The sequence below is a fragment of the Silene latifolia genome, chromosome X, assembly GCF_048544455.1.
Source record: "Silene latifolia isolate original U9 population chromosome X, ASM4854445v1, whole genome shotgun sequence".
Taxonomy (NCBI): Eukaryota; Viridiplantae; Streptophyta; class Magnoliopsida; order Caryophyllales; family Caryophyllaceae; genus Silene; species Silene latifolia.
This window is the reverse complement of record NC_133537.1, coordinates 339,564,553-339,584,576: the sequence shown is the minus strand read 5'-3', so window position 1 is coordinate 339,584,576 and position 20,024 is coordinate 339,564,553. Positions and strand designations below refer to the sequence as shown.

The 20,024-nt window shown below is 37.8% G+C and overlaps 3 protein-coding genes across 3 annotated transcripts; all 3 read right to left on the bottom strand.

Annotated features, from left to right (window-relative positions):
- Nucleotides 1-817: 817 nt before the first annotated feature.
- On the bottom strand, nt 818-2,672 carry LOC141622636 (uncharacterized). Its single transcript, XM_074438650.1, has one exon. It carries the CDS (start codon nt 2,639-2,641, stop codon nt 911-913), a length of 1,731 nt encoding a protein of 576 aa, XP_074294751.1. The 5' UTR covers nt 2,642-2,672; the 3' UTR covers nt 818-910.
- A 2,860-nt stretch (nt 2,673-5,532) lies between these two features.
- LOC141619351 (F-box/kelch-repeat protein At5g26960) lies at nt 5,533-7,186 on the bottom strand. Its single transcript, XM_074436374.1, has one exon. The coding sequence runs from the start codon at nt 7,037-7,039 to the stop codon at nt 5,699-5,701; it is 1,341 nt and encodes a 446-aa protein (XP_074292475.1). The 5' UTR covers nt 7,040-7,186; the 3' UTR covers nt 5,533-5,698.
- A 1,467-nt stretch (nt 7,187-8,653) lies between these two features.
- On the bottom strand, nt 8,654-16,771 carry LOC141619358 (stomatal closure-related actin-binding protein 1-like). The gene is made up of 13 exons (XM_074436381.1): nt 16,595-16,771; nt 14,837-15,136; nt 14,212-14,340; nt 13,118-13,210; nt 12,675-12,815; nt 12,171-12,239; nt 11,855-11,938; nt 10,963-11,143; nt 10,459-10,575; nt 10,316-10,374; nt 10,007-10,141; nt 9,461-9,610; nt 8,654-9,039 (listed from the first exon to the last, which is right to left on the bottom strand). Exons 2-13 carry the CDS (start codon nt 15,113-15,115, stop codon nt 8,995-8,997), a joined length of 1,482 nt encoding a protein of 493 aa, XP_074292482.1. The 5' UTR covers nt 15,116-15,136; nt 16,595-16,771; the 3' UTR covers nt 8,654-8,994.
- Nucleotides 16,772-20,024: the final 3,253 nt, after the last annotated feature.

Here is a 20,024-nt window from a genome sequence, read left to right as displayed (position 1 = left end):
CGATGTGGATATGTGTATATAGATATGACTTCCCCTATCGGCTGATCGGCTATCTATAACTCCAGAGTAATGAACATGGACATTTTTTTTTCGTGCTAGATTATACTAACATTTCAGATGATCCCAATTCCTAACTCATTTTGTGATTAAGAACTTTGAATATAGCAAGGGATATTCTATCCTGTACCCCTCAGTTTTTTCATTTTCTATGATATACCCCTCTTTTCATGCAAGATAACTTTGACTGTCAATAACTCTTGGCTACAAGTTCAGAATACGATAAACGTTTTTTTTCCAAATTGACCGTCTTTAAGAGGTTTTCTGTTTGGAAAAAAATTAACCGACGTCTCAACTCGTAGTCGGGAATTATGGTCGGTCAAAGTTTATTCGTTAAAAAATGTTTGACCAACCATAACTACCGGCTACGAGTTCAAAAAGCGGTGAATTTTTTTTTTTTCAAATTGAAGGCCTTGACGAGATAATTGGTTTGAAAAAAAAAATTACCGTTTTCTGAACTCGTAACAGAGAATTATTGTCGGTTAAAGTTTTTTTGTGAAAAACGAGGGATACGCCTTAGAAAACGAAAAAGTTCAGGGGTACACGAGAGAATATCCCATATAGCAATGACTATATATAACAGCAGAGGCGCATGTATGAGACGCGTCTTCTAAAACTATGAGTCGTTCTCTCGAATATCAGTTTTTTCTTGGGATCAATCTTACACGTCAAATAATTTTACGGTTGCCAAAAAAACAAAAAACAAAAAGATAAAATAAAAAAAATCTTACACGTCAAATATATAGCATCAAAATTCCCTTAAGAATAAAAATTTCTGAGCGGGATTTTAATCAAAGAAAAATAAATGATTGGAACCTAGGGACTGAACACGAAATAGAAGATAGTCCAACAATCAACAGTTTCTGTAGTCTTTATTGCCATCTTCTGAAAAATCGAATAATGTAGGATACTCATATGCGGAATCCAAGATGTCGTTCAATAGATACTCATATGTGGAAGGACCTCGGTCGGACACCACCTCTGGTAATTGCAGCCTCTGTTCATCCGGGATGTGGCGTTTCTCGGGCTTGCTTCCAGAGCTCGAACCCATAATAATGTTCCCATCATTGGACATCATATTTTGTTGTTGCAAAGTCGATTCAATTGCCTTACCAGAGCTCCAACCCATAAAATTCCCACCGTTGGACATCATATTTGGTTGTTGCAAACTCGATTCAATTGCCTTACCAGAGCTCGGACCCATAAAGTTCCCAAAGCTCGAACCCATAAAGTTCCCACCGTTGGACAACAGAGTCGATTCAATAGGTTTACTAGAGCTCGAACCCATAAAGTTCCCACCGTTAGACAACAAAGTCGATTCAATTGGCTTACCAGAGCTCGAACCCATAAAGTTCATCATATTTGGTTGTTGCAAAGTCGATTCAATTAGCTTACCAGAGCTCGAACCCATAAAGTTCCCACCGTTGGACATCATATTTGGTTGTTGCAGAGTCGATTCAATTGGCTTACCAGAGCTCGAACCCATAAACTTCCCACCGTTGGACATCATATTTGGTTGTTGCAGAGTCGATTCAATTGGCTTACCAGAGCTCGAACCCATAAAGTTCCCACCGTTGGACATCATACTTGGTTGTTGCAGAGTCGATTCAATTGGCTTACCAGAGCTCGAACCCATAAAGTTCCCACCGCTGGACATCATATTTGGTTGTTGCAGAGTCGATTCAATTGCCTTACCAGAGCTCGAACCCATAAAATTCATCATATTTGGTTCTTGCAAAGTCGATTCAATTGGCTTACCAGAACTCGAACCCATAAAGTTCCCACCATTGGACAACATCCTCCGTTGTTGCAAAATCGATTCATTTGGCTTATCTTGAAACATTGGTGTTGTATAACCAATCGATGGAGTCATTTGCCAATAATTATAGTTAAGCTGTCGTTGGTAGTTCAACCACGACAACCCGCCTTGCCCTTGTGACACGGTATTCCCTACAACGGGCTGCTGGTGACTCGACGAGGCTGCTACCAACGAGTTCTGTTCATTATTTTGTTTCTCCTTCCAATTTTTTCGAACTTTTTGTAAGTGACTCGCGATTTGTTCTCGTGTTAAATCCGGTTCATCCATCAATTCAAGTATTTTCTTCGGTTGTGCCCTATCGATCCCTCCAAGTGACTCAACGATTCTGATAAACTTTTCCTTAAGCTCGTCGGTCCATTTCATCCTTTCCTTCTTACAATTTTCCTTCGAGTCTTTGCTCGTCTCTTGATCGCTTTGAATTTCCTCAATACAATCATTCTCGACACTCGTCCTGTTTTGCCCATCTCGAACCTCTTCTTCTATATGATCTCGAACCAAAGGGGTTGAGCGCGAGGAAGCGAGTTTTTTCCGATACACATGTTGCCAAATCGTCTTAACGACTTCTAATCGAATAGGTTTAATCAAGTAATCGACAGCACCATACCTTACACCCTTCAAGATAATATCTCTGCTTTCACTCGCCGAGATCATTATTACCGGGATATCTAACTCACGTCCGGCTTCTAGGAGCTTAAACCCGTCCATTTCATCGATGTAAACATTTGTTAAGACGATGTCGAAGTTGTTTGCATTTTGCTTTAACATTTCGAGAGCTTCAGTTTTGTTACTTAATGAAGTAACTACAAGAGAATAAACACTAAATCATTAATTCGAGTCTTTAATTAAATACGATAATAAGCAAAAATTAAGGCGGGTAAACACTAAAAGAAACAGTTATAACCTAATTATAGGGAAAATATTTAATTCGAGTCTTTAATTAAATACAATAACAAGCAAAAATTAAGGCGGGTTATTAAGGAAAGGGATAAGAAATCGAAGATATAAATTAACGCAACTAAATTAATCACGCTTCAAAACGATACACAATACACAATACACAATAAGGTGAAACGAGAAATTAACATTAATTTCTCCATTTTCTTTGAATTGTTTACGATTTTTCAAAGTTCTCAAACATAATTTAAAATATACGTATAACTCAATGGAACGGAGAAGTTGGAAAGTACTTTAATAAAGTTAGAAAATCTAGAGTTAGAATTACATGCTAATTGTTTGGATTAAATCTGGCACCGTCTCTCTCAATTTTTTGTGAATTATTTAATCTGTGTTATCAAAATTAACTCTTTAATTTTAAGTTTTAATTATGCACTTAAAGGAATAACAATTAACACATAACCACACACGAGCATTGAAACCCTAACGAGGTCGTCCAAATAAACATATCGACTGTAACCTAAATTAACCCGAAACAATCAAATTTTAAAAACTCGATATATTTTGAAAAGTGTAAACAATCTAATCTATATCGAAAACAAATAAACGAAACATTCCATTAACGTCTTAGATATACAAACCTTGATACCGGCATTTTTTGAGCAAAGTCGTAAGGAGCTTAAGGCAAACCGAATTATCGTCGACAGCGAGAACTCTCATACCCTCCGGAAACTCCGTGTTATTGCACACATTACTCGTATTTTCGCCATTGTTATTGTTTTGTATGATCTCCTTGATTTCCATTATGCTTGTAAATTCAGTACAATTCGATACGAATACGATTGATTAATCTAGTAAAAACACTTCAATTCGATGCTAAAAAAATTTAAACATCAAGTACTTCTTGTTTAGAATCATATTTTTTTTGTAATCTAAAGTCATGATATTTATTTTGGAGAAGGGAGAAATTTACTGAGGTTTGTAATAGGGTTTATAGTCCACAAGAGTCAAGACAAACTTATATTGCTAATAATAATATGGTTAGTTTCCTTTTTCAAGGTATATATATTAGGTATCTATGGAGTATTTAACTATTTATTTATTATTAATGTTCAAGATTTGGTCGATTTGGTGAAATTTTCTATTAAAGAAGTGGGATTATTTATGGAAAACTCGTGTTTTGAACTCAAGTGTTTTATTTATGGAAAATGTTAGGGTTCATATTAGACACTAGCCCTCTTAGTTATATACCTAGAGATGGCTAAATGGGCCGGGCCATGGGTCGTGCCACGGTGGGGAAAGAGTGGTCGTGCCAAGCACGAGCACAACTCGCTGACTCGCCGCCCGTGCTTGGGCTAGCCAATTTGGCAGCCATGCACGACAGGACGGCAAAGGCACGACCCACCGAATGAACTGCCACCTCTAGTTACACCATTATAAATTTATAATCGTGACGTTTGTATCGACTAGTAATATATCTACGAGGATTTTTGACAATATTTTATCAATTTTGCGACATGATGTCGTTGTCTCGTTGATATTGAGCTATTTAGTTTTCTTTCTTTAATCAATATGTAAAGACAATTACTCGTATATTAGAAATTTAAATGATTTGAAGTCAATTCTCTAATTTAAAAAATATTTATTTCCAAAGTAGAATAAACTACTCAATAATCTTTCTAACAAATGAAATCATTTTATTTGGCAAATTAATTACCTTAGCACACTAGCACATGCAATTGCAAAGTTGCAACTAGAGTAGTAGTAAAGTTTGCAGATTGTACCGGAAAAAAAAAAAAAAAAAAAAAAAAAGGCTACCACAATGCATTCCTCCAATCTCTCCCGACCACCAGGGTGTCACCGTCACAAATTACATATAAATTGATCAATGGTTGAGCCGCATAGGGGATAATGTCGAATTAACCGAAACCAAAATCAGGAAAATCTAAATTAATTTCATTAAAAAAACAATCAACTTCAAACAATTCAAATAAGATAGAATGTTGTATTCTGTGCTTCCTACACTCTATTTCTCTTATAACAGCAAATCTCCCTTGTGACGGGCATAATCGTCACGTGTTTGCGATGGGTCAAGTACTACCCATGTGGGTAGATAAGATAAAACAGAATGTTACTCCCTAAGTACTCACATAAATAGTATTTAACCCGAAATACCCGTGATAAATAAAAATTTATGCTCATAAAAACGATACAATAGTCATATGTATTTCAACTTCCATTATTGTCAATCTAAAGGGACAAGTGAACTTAAATCAAAATGAAGATTTGGTGAACTAAACTTTGAGATTAGAACTTGTAGTTGATAGGACAATTAAGAAAGGACAGTAGGCCACATTGGTCTAATGAAGTCATTATTATATGAAGAAAAATGCACTAAATCCAACTTCCCTCACCTCCAAGATCCTATCACAAATTGAGGTTCACATGACTAATTTCCAAACAATCCCATGAATCCAACCTCTTCATTATCATCACAAATCACAATATGGCTACCCCATTTCATCATTTGTATCATTAAGAAGAATGCATTAAACAAACCTTTAACTAATACTCCTTCCTTCCGTTCCAATCATTTATTTACCTATTTTAGGTGTTTTAAATGATATCTCATCAGAAATCACATGTAAACCATTTACAAGCATATTATTGAGTATCAAACTTGTTTCAGAGTGAGTCTTTATTAAACCGAACAGAATCGTTTAAACTGAATTAAAATTATGTCTAAAAGAACAAGTATGGAGCAAACTTGCACAAATCTTACTAAATCAACATAACCGACAACTCGACCAATATCACCCAGTAACGCAATCTTATCCAAAATAACCATCAAATTATGAACTCCTAGTACTATCAAACACAAGATCTTAATCCATAGATAAACAAAATCTTAATAAAATACACAATTACTTAACAATCAACACAAACACAAGAAGCTCTTTGAACCAACTCAGGCAAATTAGGACCTCTAGACCATTCTTGTGTAACACAATCAAACACAAACACAATCCCATGTTTATTATTAATCCCTCTAACATTTCTTCCACTTCTCCTTAATAAATCATCAACACTTCCCATTACTTGTATCAACACCACCTTCTCCTCCACCCCTACACAACTAAACTTAACCCTTCCCCCTAACCTCACTTGTGCCGGTATCGGCGGGGCCCGTATTCGACACCACTCCCCAAACCCGCCCCCACCCCCTCCCCCACCTCCACCTACGCCATTTCGATTAGCATTAAACCGCCAAAACGACAACTCAACCGCGTGACTAGCCAACACGTATAGGTACCCATTTGCGCCACACGCCGCCACCACACACCCGCCACCTGGCACCACCCTACTCCTCAACCACCCACGCGCCGCCACGTCGTATAAGTCCATTGAGCTTGCATATACACGCGCCTCCGCGCCGGATACGGTGGCGCGTGTGTCCAACGCGCCGCACGTGGTGCCGATTTTTAACCCGCCGATTATGTAGAACACGCCATTGATGCCAACACCGATGCAGCCGTATCTCTTACGTGGCGCGTCTGTTATCACGCTCCATGTATCCGCGTCTGGATCGTACTCTTCTACTGCTGAGTCATATGTGGACCCACCTGCCACGTAGGCTTTACCGTTAACCGAGGCAATAGCAAACCGTTTTCTCGGGAATACCGGGCCAGACCGGGTTTTTACCAATCCGGTCCAAGGATCAAAAATCAAAGAACTAGACCGGGCTACTATAAAAACCTTTCTACCAATAACAGTGAGACGCGCATGCGAAATATCTGCGAGAATATCTGACGGAATATTCATCAAGACGACGTCGTTTCGAGGAGTATTCCTATTCCACGCATCGTCTTGAAAAAGACGTAAAGTACAAAACGACGCCGTATTAACAAGCGAGAATGCGAATAGCGTAGGATGAAGAACCGCGTGGCGACGACGGAGGAGAGAGAAAGAATGAGAGTCTAGCAACTGTGCCCAACGACGACAGACGGCGGAAGCGGAAGCGAGGGAAGAAAGCGGGATACGGGAGAGTATCTCGTATAAAATGTCGTCTGGGAGACCGTGTATTGAGGTGAATGAGTTCGATAATTTGGGTTTGGAGACGATGGGGTTGGGCGGGATGAAGGAATTAGGAGTGTTCGGGTTGGGACAACAGGATTTCATAAGGCGAGAGAAATGATGGCGGGAGTTGCAATTGTCTCGGTCTCTTTGTTGACGGACATTTGCAAATCCCGTCATTTCTCTCACCGTCATTCTCGCTTTCTCTCTACTCGAACTCGAGTCGGTATTGGGCGAGTAGAGAGAAAGAGAGAATGAGGGTTGGGGGATGAGGGATGAGGGATGGTTTTTTATGGGATGGAGAAGGGGAGGTGGGAAATGACTCAAATGAAAGTGGCATAGGATTCGAAGGTTTGTTTTGTTTTGGTTTAAAACTAAAATAGAGTAAGTTAAAATTGACTTGCTACCATGCGTAATTCACTAATTCATGTGTAGAGTTTCTAGGGAACTAGTACTTGATACTCCGTAGTTGATAATAAAGTCTAATAATGAACAAAAATCACATGTTCCAAAGTAAAAGATTTCGATTAACGATAATGTTAAAGAGAAAATGTACTCTCTCATACTCGTTACTTAGAAGTTTCTAATGAGTATGATATCCTTCGAAAATATTTTGCGTTATAAGTTAAACGAACAGTCCATATTGTATTCTCGAGTAACATTATGATCATTCGAAATATATGGAGTATGAAATCATAGTATTCTAATATGGACAATTGTAATATTAGACAGGTTGTGTAATTTCGAATTGGTTATGGTTGATTTAAATTTAAAAAAAAAAATGATTTTTAAATGTGGAGATGTAACTTTATGTTTAATTTTTTTTTTTTGCACAACACATTTAAACTAGGATATTAATTTTATTCTTAAATTAAACCAACTATATTTTCATAACGTTAGCAGAATAACAACGATGATTTATAATTTTTTGTTAGGATGTACTAGTAAATACATAAATAGTTTCAAGCGTACTTATTTGAAAAAAAAAAAAAAAATCGTTAAAGATAGGTTAAATTTCAAATGTATCATTTGAAATTTGTACATTAGTGAGAATAATAAATTAGGATAATCATAGTAATTAATTAGTAGTCCGTAGTATATAACGAGTTTTTGTTGACGATTGAGGCAATCGCCTGATTACATGCATCGAAGCATTTATTGGAGGAAACAAATGTGAACCCAACTAGATCATCATCATCAAACTCAATACTCCCGCCATTCTATTTTTTAATTTCGGTTTTTACTTTTTCTAAGTATGCCCTGAGTGCACATATTAATAAGCTTCAGCTTATCAATGTATGTTTTTAGGACACAAATTAGAAAACCCGTTTTAATTTTACTATTTTTGTTTAAGATCATTTTAACTTAAGAAGTCTCTTGAAACCAATTTAAATAAAAGTGAAAACAAAAAAAATTACGATATTTGTAATCATTTTAAACTACAAAATACAGTAAATTTGAATATGAATATGGAGATTGGAAAATCTGAGTATCTGACAAGGCAAGAATGATGACAGATTCTCAAAGTCAAAAGTAAAAACTTGTGAATGATTTCAGCCACTGAAGTTTAAACACTTGTGGACCTACTTTGCGTCAAAATTCAGCAAGAGAATATTACTCGAAACGATAAGTTACTTTTCGTATATCACGTCATCGTACACCAGGCCGACGATTAACAACTCCGGAAATCACCATGCATTAACCACCTCCTTCTACGTTGGCTTTAATCTTATGAATACACGATTTCGCAAGAAGGGTACATGAAAAAAAAAAAAAAAAAAAAAAAAAAAAAAAAAAAAACCGAGAACATTATGAAATCTCTGTTAATAATACTAACAGGTCGTCGATCAGCGACTGCCTACCTTAATGTTTTTGCAAGGGGGCTCAAGACTGTATAGAATACAAGCGAAGAATTATCATACAGCGAGCTAATAGAAAGGCAGACGAAAAAAGACGCCTTTCTGGTTATGGAAGGGGGATAGAAGGGCGGGACTGAGGGATTGCATAGGCTATAGCAAGAAAGGTACTCCGTAGATGAGATGCTGTCCTAGAAGACTAAGACCTTTGTATTACTACAGCCTAATATACATGATACGTATGAATGATATGATACATACATTAGGGGACGAAGATCTCGGAGTGTTAAAGGTTCATGTCCCCAGTGGCGTTCTGTCACCAGGACCGGCGAGCATAATCTGCCAATTTCAAGCATTCACAGCAAAGCTAACTCATTAGAATTTGCTTCAGTTGCTCCAAGTCTTAAGCTCAGCATCAGATTTTGGAACTCGTTTTTAATATTATAAAGAATCGATCAAAATGGGTTTGGGAGAAGACTATCAGAAATGAGTTCATGTAAGATTGCATTTTTATTTGAATTCGGTCATGAATCACTCGACGAAAAAAAAAATGCTGAATGGAATAGCAATGTTAATACTTCTCTGAGCCATTCAGAGATTTTCGTATATTTTATTACTCCGTATGTTAAAGAACTTCTATGTAGACCTATTTTAATACACCGTGACAAATTTCCAACCAACCAAGTTTTGTTAAATACGAGTAATTTATTTTAGAACATTCAAAAAGGGTTTTGAATGACAAGGATAGAATGCAACTTACATTACAGTCAAAAGCAAACCTCCTTGCAAGTAAGATAGCGGCATTTCTGTCTCTTCCTGATTCAAATGCTACAGTGAAGGTCGTTCCTGGTTTTACTTGCCAGAATAAAGCCTGCGCTGCAGCGTTTCCACCGCCTCTGACCCCACAAAGCTGAAGATTCAAATATCGGAAGTATTATGTTTCCAAAAAAAAAAAAAAAATCTATACTTGATAGAAAAGCACAGAAACCGGTCTAACTCTAGTTACAAGTGAGTAATCGACAAATGGATACATACGCAAAAAATTTCTCTTCAGAATAGCGGAAAACCTAAGAAATGAATTGAAGTCTATGAATTATAGAAACTTCAATGGCAATCTTACAATCAAAACTTGCATACTAGCCTACTAGGTGTCTCTCTCTCGGTGTAATCTTATTTGTGATTCCGTGTAAGTGAACGTGCTACAATTTTGCACAGTAAGGTTTGCCCATTGACAATGTCGTAAACCAATATTCAAAGGCTCTATATTAGCGCTTTTCTAGATAGTTATCACTCAAAACCAGCACACCTGCATTGTAGAGGAATAATATTCCTTGGCCACCACTGTCGTCCCTTTACAAAGTTTCATCCGCATCTTTCCCACATGAAGAACGTGGATCGTCTGTGACTGTTGGTCTACTCCATTCATCTGGGTGACAACTACCTGTACAATACAAATAACTAAGTTTTAAACAGCAACATTTAAAATAGTCATTACCCCGACTGTTGTGTTTAGTTGGTATCATGTCGACGCAGAAGAGCCTTAAAATAGCAGATGCAAGGTTGAAGAAAAATAAGATAGTGATGGCACCAATGCGATATTGCTAAAGTAACTCACATTGAATTCCGTATCATGTCTACGCACAAGAGCCTCAACATAGCTTCCCAAACCTGGAGCTGTAAAAAAAAATAAAAAATCACATTCAGTATAGAACTATAATGCCTGCTAAAAACTAATTAGGGTATGTATCATGAACAAACCCGGGTCAATAGGACTTGTGGTGGACGCTGTAAATTTTTTGCCATCGTGAACAATTTCTGCTATCAGGAATCGTCCAACATCGAAAGGCTCCGGAGCATAGACTGGTTTGGTGGCTCCTAAGATAAGGAAAAATATATACGGTAAACTTAGTTACAAGAAAGAAAAATGTACAGAGTAGTTATTATGTATAGAGGTTCTGGAGTTCTTAGATATCTAGCTTGAGACTACATAACACAGTAAAGCATAATTGAGTGTTCTTGAATGTGTTAAACCAATCATCTTGTAGGCTCGCACCCACAGCTAGCTAAAGTGAACCAAAAAGACAATTATAACGGAATACCATATCACAGTTGAAACGATATCGCCTATCCAATGATAATCTTGCGACAAAGTCGGGTGGCATACTGTGTCAAATGCTAGGCTAAATTAATCTGTTCGATATGTGTCATACAACACAGTTCACCCTGATCAGATGTGTCCATTAAAAGTCGACAATTTTTTACCTGAGATGGGATCTCTTTTCTCACTATCAGATGCGACACGGTACCACTGGATCGAGCACTCTGAGAGATCCGCAGCCTCATCGAAGCATTTTTGGATCAGCAAACATGAACCCAATAGTTCTTGGCCATCTATTTCATATATATGAGAGAGTTCATCATCATTCATTTTCAGCATGGACAGCTGCAGCAGAAATGAAATTGATGAGCCATACTCGAACTGATGAAGGATGAAATCTTACTGGCACTAAAGCTAACAGCAGACATAGCCAACTTTGAGTCTGAAATCATGAAATACTTTCAGACTTCATTCTATAAACATTTTATGGTGTTTGGAAGGTGGAAAGGAGGGGACTTGGATCAGACCACAGAGAAAAGTGGTCACTCTCGAGGCCATCTCCTGCTTCACTATACAAACGACATCTTTGTTACTGAAGTATATTTACTTTCATTTTTCTCTTCATTTTTTGGTTCGACTGTGGACTTTTTCGATATTATGGTGTGCCCTTCGTTGAATCCAGCAAATTTGAATAAATATCATACCGTTACAAACTTACAATATCAACAAACTCATATAAAAAATTTGGGAACTGCAACAGATTCTCTGATTAATCAGTGCCTAAGGGTTTGCTTCGATAGAGGAATTCGGAGGATAAGGGAAGGGTGGGAAATGGAGTGATTCAATTTCCGTTGTTTGGTTACCAAACAGAGTTGGAAAGAAATGGAGATAGAAGGATGGGGATGGGGAGGGATCTATTTTCCCTCCGCCAAGCCTTATCATAGTTATCAAAATCCCTCCAAAGTAGGAGAGATAATTGAAGAGTTGTATAAATGGCTCGTCATCTAGAAGAACATCATAGGGAGATAACTAAAGAGAGAAGCAATGTTTCAATACCTCCTTTTGTAAATGAGCAGAACGCATGGATTTCTCCATGAGCTGAACTCTTAATGCTCGAAGTTCAAAGTCCATGTCCATAACCTGCAGGAGTCGCAGTTGGATTAAGATATTACTCTTGTTCCACAGAGATTCGATTCAAGGGACAATCTAGTCACTAATTACTAGTATCTTCTTTTTAGATAGGTTTCACTGGTCACAGTCGGAGTTTCAGAGGTTGTCTATTACAGGCTCGTCAATAACGTATGTGAAAAAAGTAGTACAATACAAGCCTAAGGATATTCAGACAAAAGCCAATTAAACAAGGCACAAATACCTTGCTAGGTTGATGCAGCATTTTGATACGTCTAGCCTCTTGAACCTCCTTTAGTAATTCGTCGTAGTCCTGAAGATATACAAAGCATATTTAAAATAGGAGAAACCCGTTTTTGAGTTATACACGAAGTAAACCAATCAAAGCTATTGGATACAATGCATGGAAGTTATGGCTAACAATCACATCATCAACTCAAAACAATTGGTTAGTTTCTTGCCGAGCTAAACTTATGCTGTTTCAACACTTTGGGTTGTGTGTCGTATGCCCAACATGTCGAAGTTCCAAGACTCAACCCTTAGACATGAAACGCTTTTTTTACAAAATACTCAACTACGGCGTACAATGGAGTACTTCAGCCTACAGCAAATGCTAAGTAGCAACTAGCAAGAAATCAACCAAATTTGAACTAGAAAAACAAATGCGAAAGCAGTGAACACTGGACAAAGCTTAGTAAATTCTCAGTAATTAGATTGATGTGCAGCCATAAAGGGAGCTTCGTCAGACCTGCTTTCCTGAAGCTTTCGACATTTGTTCATGTTCTTGTAAGGCTTCTTCTACACGCTGAACTGCTGCTCTAGCATTCTCAATTTCAGCACGAGCAATAGATCTTTCCTCTTCGACAAGCCTCTTTGCTTCTTCAGAGGCCTAATTGACAGGAAGAAAAAGTGATTATGAGCATAGCACTGAAACAATGGTTCTTTATCCGAAGCCAATAATTCAATTATCGTAAAAACAAGTTGAATCAAGAGAATATAGATACCATCTATGTAATACAGTACAAGAGTTATTTCATAAAGCAACTAATACGCAAGAAATGAATCCCACGTAGTGTAAAAAAAGGAACTAAACACAGTAAACACTACCCAACAGTAAACTAGACACAATAAGCATTGCTTAGAAATAAATGGCCAGATCATGGTAAAAATTGGTCTGAGACCTCGGCATACCTGCTTCAAAAAATTTGCTAGCTTTTTCACTTCTTCCTTTTCGTGAAGTAACTCTCCTTCCCTTTTTGCCAACTGCACAGCCAAAGCTTCAACCTAAAAGATAAAAGGTAATCCAATTACGTATATGTGGATATTCTTATACAAAGAGAGTATGACACACAATCCTTTTACTTCATATGGTATTCAAAACTTAACTTGCTATGATCGTTATCCAACCCCCCACGCATAATATAATGCAATTACACATAAACCACATTGCAGAAACTTCACTTTAACGAAATTCAACCGTGAATCGGAAATTTCACATAAGATTAACTATTACATTTCATATAAGCAATCACTATCAGATATCAATAGTTAGCAATTTGATGCTTCACACCTTCACCTAAACCACCCCAAGTTCACGTAATTCTTTCTCAACAGACACAGCTCTGACTGCTATGAAAGTTCATATTGATTACACTCATCAAACAAATCACTAAGCCGTCACCGATTGACTTCTTACAAAAGTTATATTGGACCTGCGAAATATGCATCTCCTTCACCACACAAGAATCAGCAGCGAAATAAGAAAGACACACACATGTTTCACTCAGGCAATTCCTTAGGGTGAGTTTGGACGGGGGGATTTGGAGGGAAAGGGAGGGCAGGGATTTGGAAGGATGAGAATTGAGAAATCCTATGTTTGTTTAGCAAAATGATAGTGGAGGGATTTTAAGGGGAGGGAAAATTATGGATCTCTCCATTTCCCTCCTTCAAGCCAAACTATTTCCCCTCCAACAAAGGAAAGATTTGGAGGGAAAATGACCTCCTCCATTCTCCCTCCGGCCTCCCCTTCCCTCCCTTTCCTTTCCCTCCTATGTTGGTATCCAAACAAGGCCTTAGACTCGTCAAACCATTTATTAAGTTGCATGAAATTAAAGGTGACAAAAATATTGTTCTCTGCAGTCTGCTCTATAATTCTAATACATTTAAGCTACAACAATGATCTATAAAGATGGGCTCCAAAAATAACCGTCTTATTGCACATTGATACATTCCTGCTTTCCTGACAGAGAATTGGAGCCAATAGAAGGAAAAGATTAAACATTTACCATAGAAACTGCTGATTCCACATCATCCTTGTTTTTACCAGTCACACGACCCCGTAAGGCTTCCAAAGCATCTCTAAGCTTCTTCAAAAGCACGTGTTTTTCCAAGGAAGCTGCTTCCTTCAGTTTATCCTGCATATGAAGAGCATATTTAGGTCCACACTGAGCTGATATATGATCCCCTTGCATTTTTTTTTTTTTTTTTTTTTTTTTTGTAATTTACCACTCCACATTGTAAGTTTCATATGATACTTCATGTTTGCCAACCCAATTCCATTTTAAAACTAAGAGCTTAATGTTGCTATTGTATAACTGTATAAGAATTAGCTATTTAACAGAATATCGAAAAAAAAAAAAGATTAAAATTTGATCATTAGGCGCATGTCACTTTTGCTAAGATCTTGGCTCAACCACACATATTAGAGGGCCGTTAAGTAGGCGTAAACCTCAAATTTAGAAATTGGTAGGTCACTAATGACGGTTACATACATCAGCACTTCCATATTTCCACACCGCAAGGCAAAGAGAACACCAAAAGCCTCAAATAAACTAAGTCAAGCATTAGCCTAATGGAAACCCTGAACTGAATACTGAGCATTTGTTACAAAAATTAAAACAAATGACACACCTCTACGGACAACTTAGCAGCAGCTGCTAATCCTTTCTCAAATTTGTAGGTAAGATCACGAACTGACATTCGTTTCTGATGATCCAGCAACATTGCAGTTTCCCTAGCGACAATTTCCTTCATCGAAAAAGACTTCTGATTATCCTTCAACTCCAACACCTGGGCATTAGATCCTAACCTGTAATTGGGAAACCGACTTGACAGGAATGTCACATCAGCAGAAACAGCTGGCATATTTTCCTTATGCATTGTAGCAAAATCACGAGTCAGCCTCGTCATGGTGCCGTCTCTCTCACAATGCTGCATTGTAGTTCATCAAACCGCAACAATAAGTATTAAGTACCATTAATTAGAACATTCCCAACAAACCAATCATTAAGATTGTCAAAAATCAACAACTATACTATTATTATAAAGACTTCCTAACCAAATCCTCTCAAAATGTTGGTCAGTGTTCACCAAACCCAACTCAATCCCTAAATTAATCCAATATCTAGCAACCCATCACCCAATTAACACTCCCTTCTCTTACAAAATCGAAACAATACCGAAGATGTCTTACTCTAGTGGTTAAGACGGAGGTACTGTGGACAATAGTTCCCAGGTTCGAATCCCCCCTCCCCTTTATTGTAATGCGACAAAGTGCGCGCTTCGTGAGACCAAAAAAAAAAAAAAAAAATCGAAACAACTCAACAAAACCAATTCTATAGATTATAGAACACAATAACATGATTCAAAAAATGGGGATTTACCAGGGTTCATTACTAGTACACCATAAAGGGCAAACTGGGGGGGCTGAAATTGACAGTAAAACCCCGTTCTTTTGGATTGAAATTGTCTAAAATGAACTAAACCGAACTGACTTGAATCAAATTAAATTGATGAATAAAATGAACTGTTCCAAACTGAAATTAAATCCAAAAGAACTATGCCTGATTAAAGGAGACTGATACTGAGAGTAAGGGTCCGTTTGGATACAATTTTAGGAGGGAAAGGGAGGGGAGGGGGAGTGAGGGGAGGTGAAAGGAGGGGAGAGAAGGGGAGGGCAAATGGAATGTGGGTGTTTGGATAACAAAAATTATGAAGGGAAATGGAAGGGGAGGAAGGAGGGAAATGAAGAATGGATTGGGGATTGAAGGATGGTGGTGGTATAATTAGAGTACAAATAATGTTTTCTTTCCAAATCTTGCCACCCTTGGAAAGATTGTAATTTGTTCTATAGGAGGGTAAATAAGTCCTCTCATTTCTCTCCCCTTTCATTTCCTTTCTCCCATATTTTTTATCCAAACAAAGGAAATTAAATCCCTCTCTTTCCCTCCCCTCCCCTTCTCCCCAATTCCTTCAATCCAAACGGACCCTAAAAGACCGCGTTCTTTTGGACTTAAACTGTCTAAACTGAACTGAAATTAAATCCAAAAGAACGGGGTCTAATACTAGATAAATAATAACATCTGATATAGAACAATACAGCCCAAGATGAAATCTTTCAGAACATACATTAAGAAATGTCAAAATCAAGTCAACAGAACAATTACATAAACATAAAGCTCTGATTTTTATGATATTTTAAGCAAATTAAAGTAAATCCTAGCACACCCACTTAAGCAAATGCTATAAACAGTGTATACTCGAAACAAAGTACCCGCTCCGTCTCGATTATTTGTTTACATTTAATTGAAATACTCTTCATACCGAATAAAAACAGTAAATAAATGATTAGAACGGAACGAGTAATTAAAGAAAGGAAATTGGACTTACGTGATCATGAGAAATTGATAATGCTGTAGAAAAATGTGGATTGAGAAGGATGAATATGGAGAGTAGAGAGTAGAGACAAGTGGAGTATGAAACTATGGAATGTGTTTTCTAAAGGTTAGTTGGATAAAGTTGAACATGGTGTTTTTTGCACGACATGATTCTTAATCTAAGGATACCGTTCATACGTAATACGGACTTCGGAGTATATTATTGCATAAAACTGTCTTTATGTGAAATCGACTCGTGAAAATGAAGTGTGTTTAGATTGGTTAATGAATGTTTCAATATCAACCCTAAAACTTAGGAGAGACGGTCTCTCACTGAGTTATTGAGAGACCAATCTTTCGTACCCTTTTATTTGTATTTCGTACCCTTTTTATTGTTGATCGTGATATAGTAATTTCGTACCTATTTACACAATAAATGTACCCATTTTATCATTAATCATGATTTATATCTATTTTATTGCCTTTAGTACCACATTTTCTTAAAATTGTACAATGGTCTCTCAATAAAGCTTATTAAGGTTTTTGTTTGTGACATTTTTTTTTTTTTTTTTTTTTGAAACCCACATGGGTAAATATATTACTCCAACGAAATATAGCGACTAGCTACATCAGGAAGTTTCTCAATCCAAACAGAACGACCCGAGACTACTGGTAGCGCATGAGCCAGAGCGTGAGCTACCACATCATGACCTGCCTTCAGGCCGTCTATAACTTGAGAGCAATCACTTTCAACAATCACCGCATCATGACCTGCCTTTGCCGCTTCTTAGAGACTCTCGAGCACAGCCACCGCTTCAGCAACATGGGCTTCCCACACCTCCGGCCTCCGAGCTGCAAAACTCCATAACACTTTCCCTCCACTATCCCGGCACACCCCACCTATTCCCACCCCAATGCCTTCCTTCACCCCCGCATCGACGTTCAACTTGACCCATCCCTCTCCAGGAGCCGTCCATCCCCCATCATTCTCAACCCGTCCCTCCACCGTCTGCTTCCCATCACATTTAACCTGCGCCACCCTATCTCCCTCAATCTCTTCCAAGACTCTTTGCACCCGCTGTACCACCGCATCAATATCACCCATTCTCCCTTAAAAAACCGCCTGATTCCGCCCTTCCCATAAAGCCCAACACCCAACACCCAACACCCAACCATCAACCTCCCATACTCCCTCTTATCCATCTCCCTCCAACAACCCTCCACCCAATCCCGAATCCCCCCACGTCCCTCAGCCTCCTCAAAGCACACCCCCAACCTCTCCCAAACCTCGCTAGCAAAACCACAATCACGAAATAAATGGATACTTGACTCAACTTGACACTGACACTTTAGTATGTTCTTCACTATACAAAAAGTGAATCGGAGTATGAATATTAAGGTTGGGAGCAGTAGGTGAGCCGGGGGGCGAATGGGTAATTATACAAGGCATGTTCGGAAAATTTTCGAAAAATGTAGTTAAGATTTACGAAATTATCATTCGTCGGGGGAGAGGGGGGCTAGCGATCCACCGCTGGTTTGGAGGTATAATAATTTGTGGGAAGGAAAAAAAAAAAGATGTCAATATGGCAAGTTGAACAAAAATTATCGCTTTAGTATCTTCTTTTAGTTGAAGATGAAAGTGATGATGATGTTGATGGGAACTCGTTTGATCATAAGAAATCACAAAGTTAATATGAACCGTTCAAACTTCAAAAAGTTGTTAGTGTGAGTATGTGACGGAGTGGGGGCAGATAACCTTCATAAATCACCAGCTTCTCTTTTATGCCTCCCCCGTAATCTTACTATCGTATAAATATTACTCCATGTTCCATAAGTTTATAAATACACTTGTTTTGAATTTATCTTTTCTTAAACATAAATTCAATTCTATTTAGCTGACGAATAGTGAACCTACATAATGACACAATACGAATTTAGTGAATTTGGGTGAGACATTTTGACCATTTAAGTTGTTGGGTCGACATGAACTCGACGCAAGAGTTAAATGGGATAGGGTCTTACGACACGAGCCTGACATGAATAACCCATTTATTCTAAATGAGTTGAAATCAAGTTGGATTAACTTGTTAACCTATTTAACCTTATTTTTTTGAGTGGGTATGGGCAGGTCAGACCCAACATTTAAGTCCTTGAATCAGTCCGTTGGTCTCACGAGTTAAGGCAAGTTTCAACAACATGGACCAAACATTATAAGTAACCTGGGTCGGGCCAAGTCGAACCAGCCAATGCCATTAACAAAGTATGGTCCATTGTCCTATTTATCATGCCATAACTTCACTTCAGCTAAGTAGGGGCCATCATTGCCCTGAGATCGAACCAGACCGAATCAGAAAGACCAAATAGATCGAATATGATTGTCATCAACACAGTGTGGTATATAAAATAGTACTCACAAAGTTCATAACGATCAAAGCAAACAACATTATTTACTTACTTGATTTAAGTACATAATAAGATATTCCGTATCTTATAATACGTGTATACAAAGTAGGAAAAAAAAATAGTAACGTTATAAATTTAAAGATTTTCTTTTGTCATATAAAGTTCGATCCGTGGTCCATTCGATTTGGTATAGAACCGGGCGGAAGACCAAAGTAGAGTAAATATATGGACCAAACAAAATAGGGTCTAGTCTAATCCAAACCAAATGCTCCACTCTCATTTGGTCTTTAGTTCGAACCATTGACTAAACACCTACAGTTAAATTTAGTCTCAACTTAATAAAGTAGGGTTAATTAAGTGGACCATCCCATAACCCAACCACCATTTTCTCACTCCTAGTGCAAGTTGGCTTAAGACTAAGTTTATCCATAAATCGAATATGAGTTTAACAACAGTAAAAATGACCCACTTTATCATTAAGACTTAACTCGGACTATCTTATTTATTCTACTTTATCCCTCAAACCTATCAAAAATATCAACAACAATAAATAGGACCCACTTTTACGCACACAATACACTATTTATGGATCTTAAAGTGGGTCTTGGATTTCCAAGACCCACCCTCAGATTTCTCAACACTAGTATTAGCTTTATGCATAAATTTTACAAATCTCATGCAAGTCTGACGCTCAGACTGTTGTTCATACCAAGCTTGGTACCCGGTTAAACACAGCCTAAGGTTGGCCCTAACTTGTCCCGTTAACCTTATTTTTTTAACAGGTTTAGGCGAGTCCGGCTCAATATTCTTGTCCTTGAACCATCTTGAAGGTCTCACGGGTCAAGGCAGGCTATAAAGACACAAACTCAACATATCGGTTTGGTCCGCTCTAGACAAAAAAACGCGTGAACCAGATCAGACCAATTGAGTCAAATATGATTGTCATCGACATGGTAATATATAAAATTAGTACTCACGAAGTTCATAACGATCACAAACCAAGCAACATCATCTTCTTGTTTATTTAAGTATACTTATTT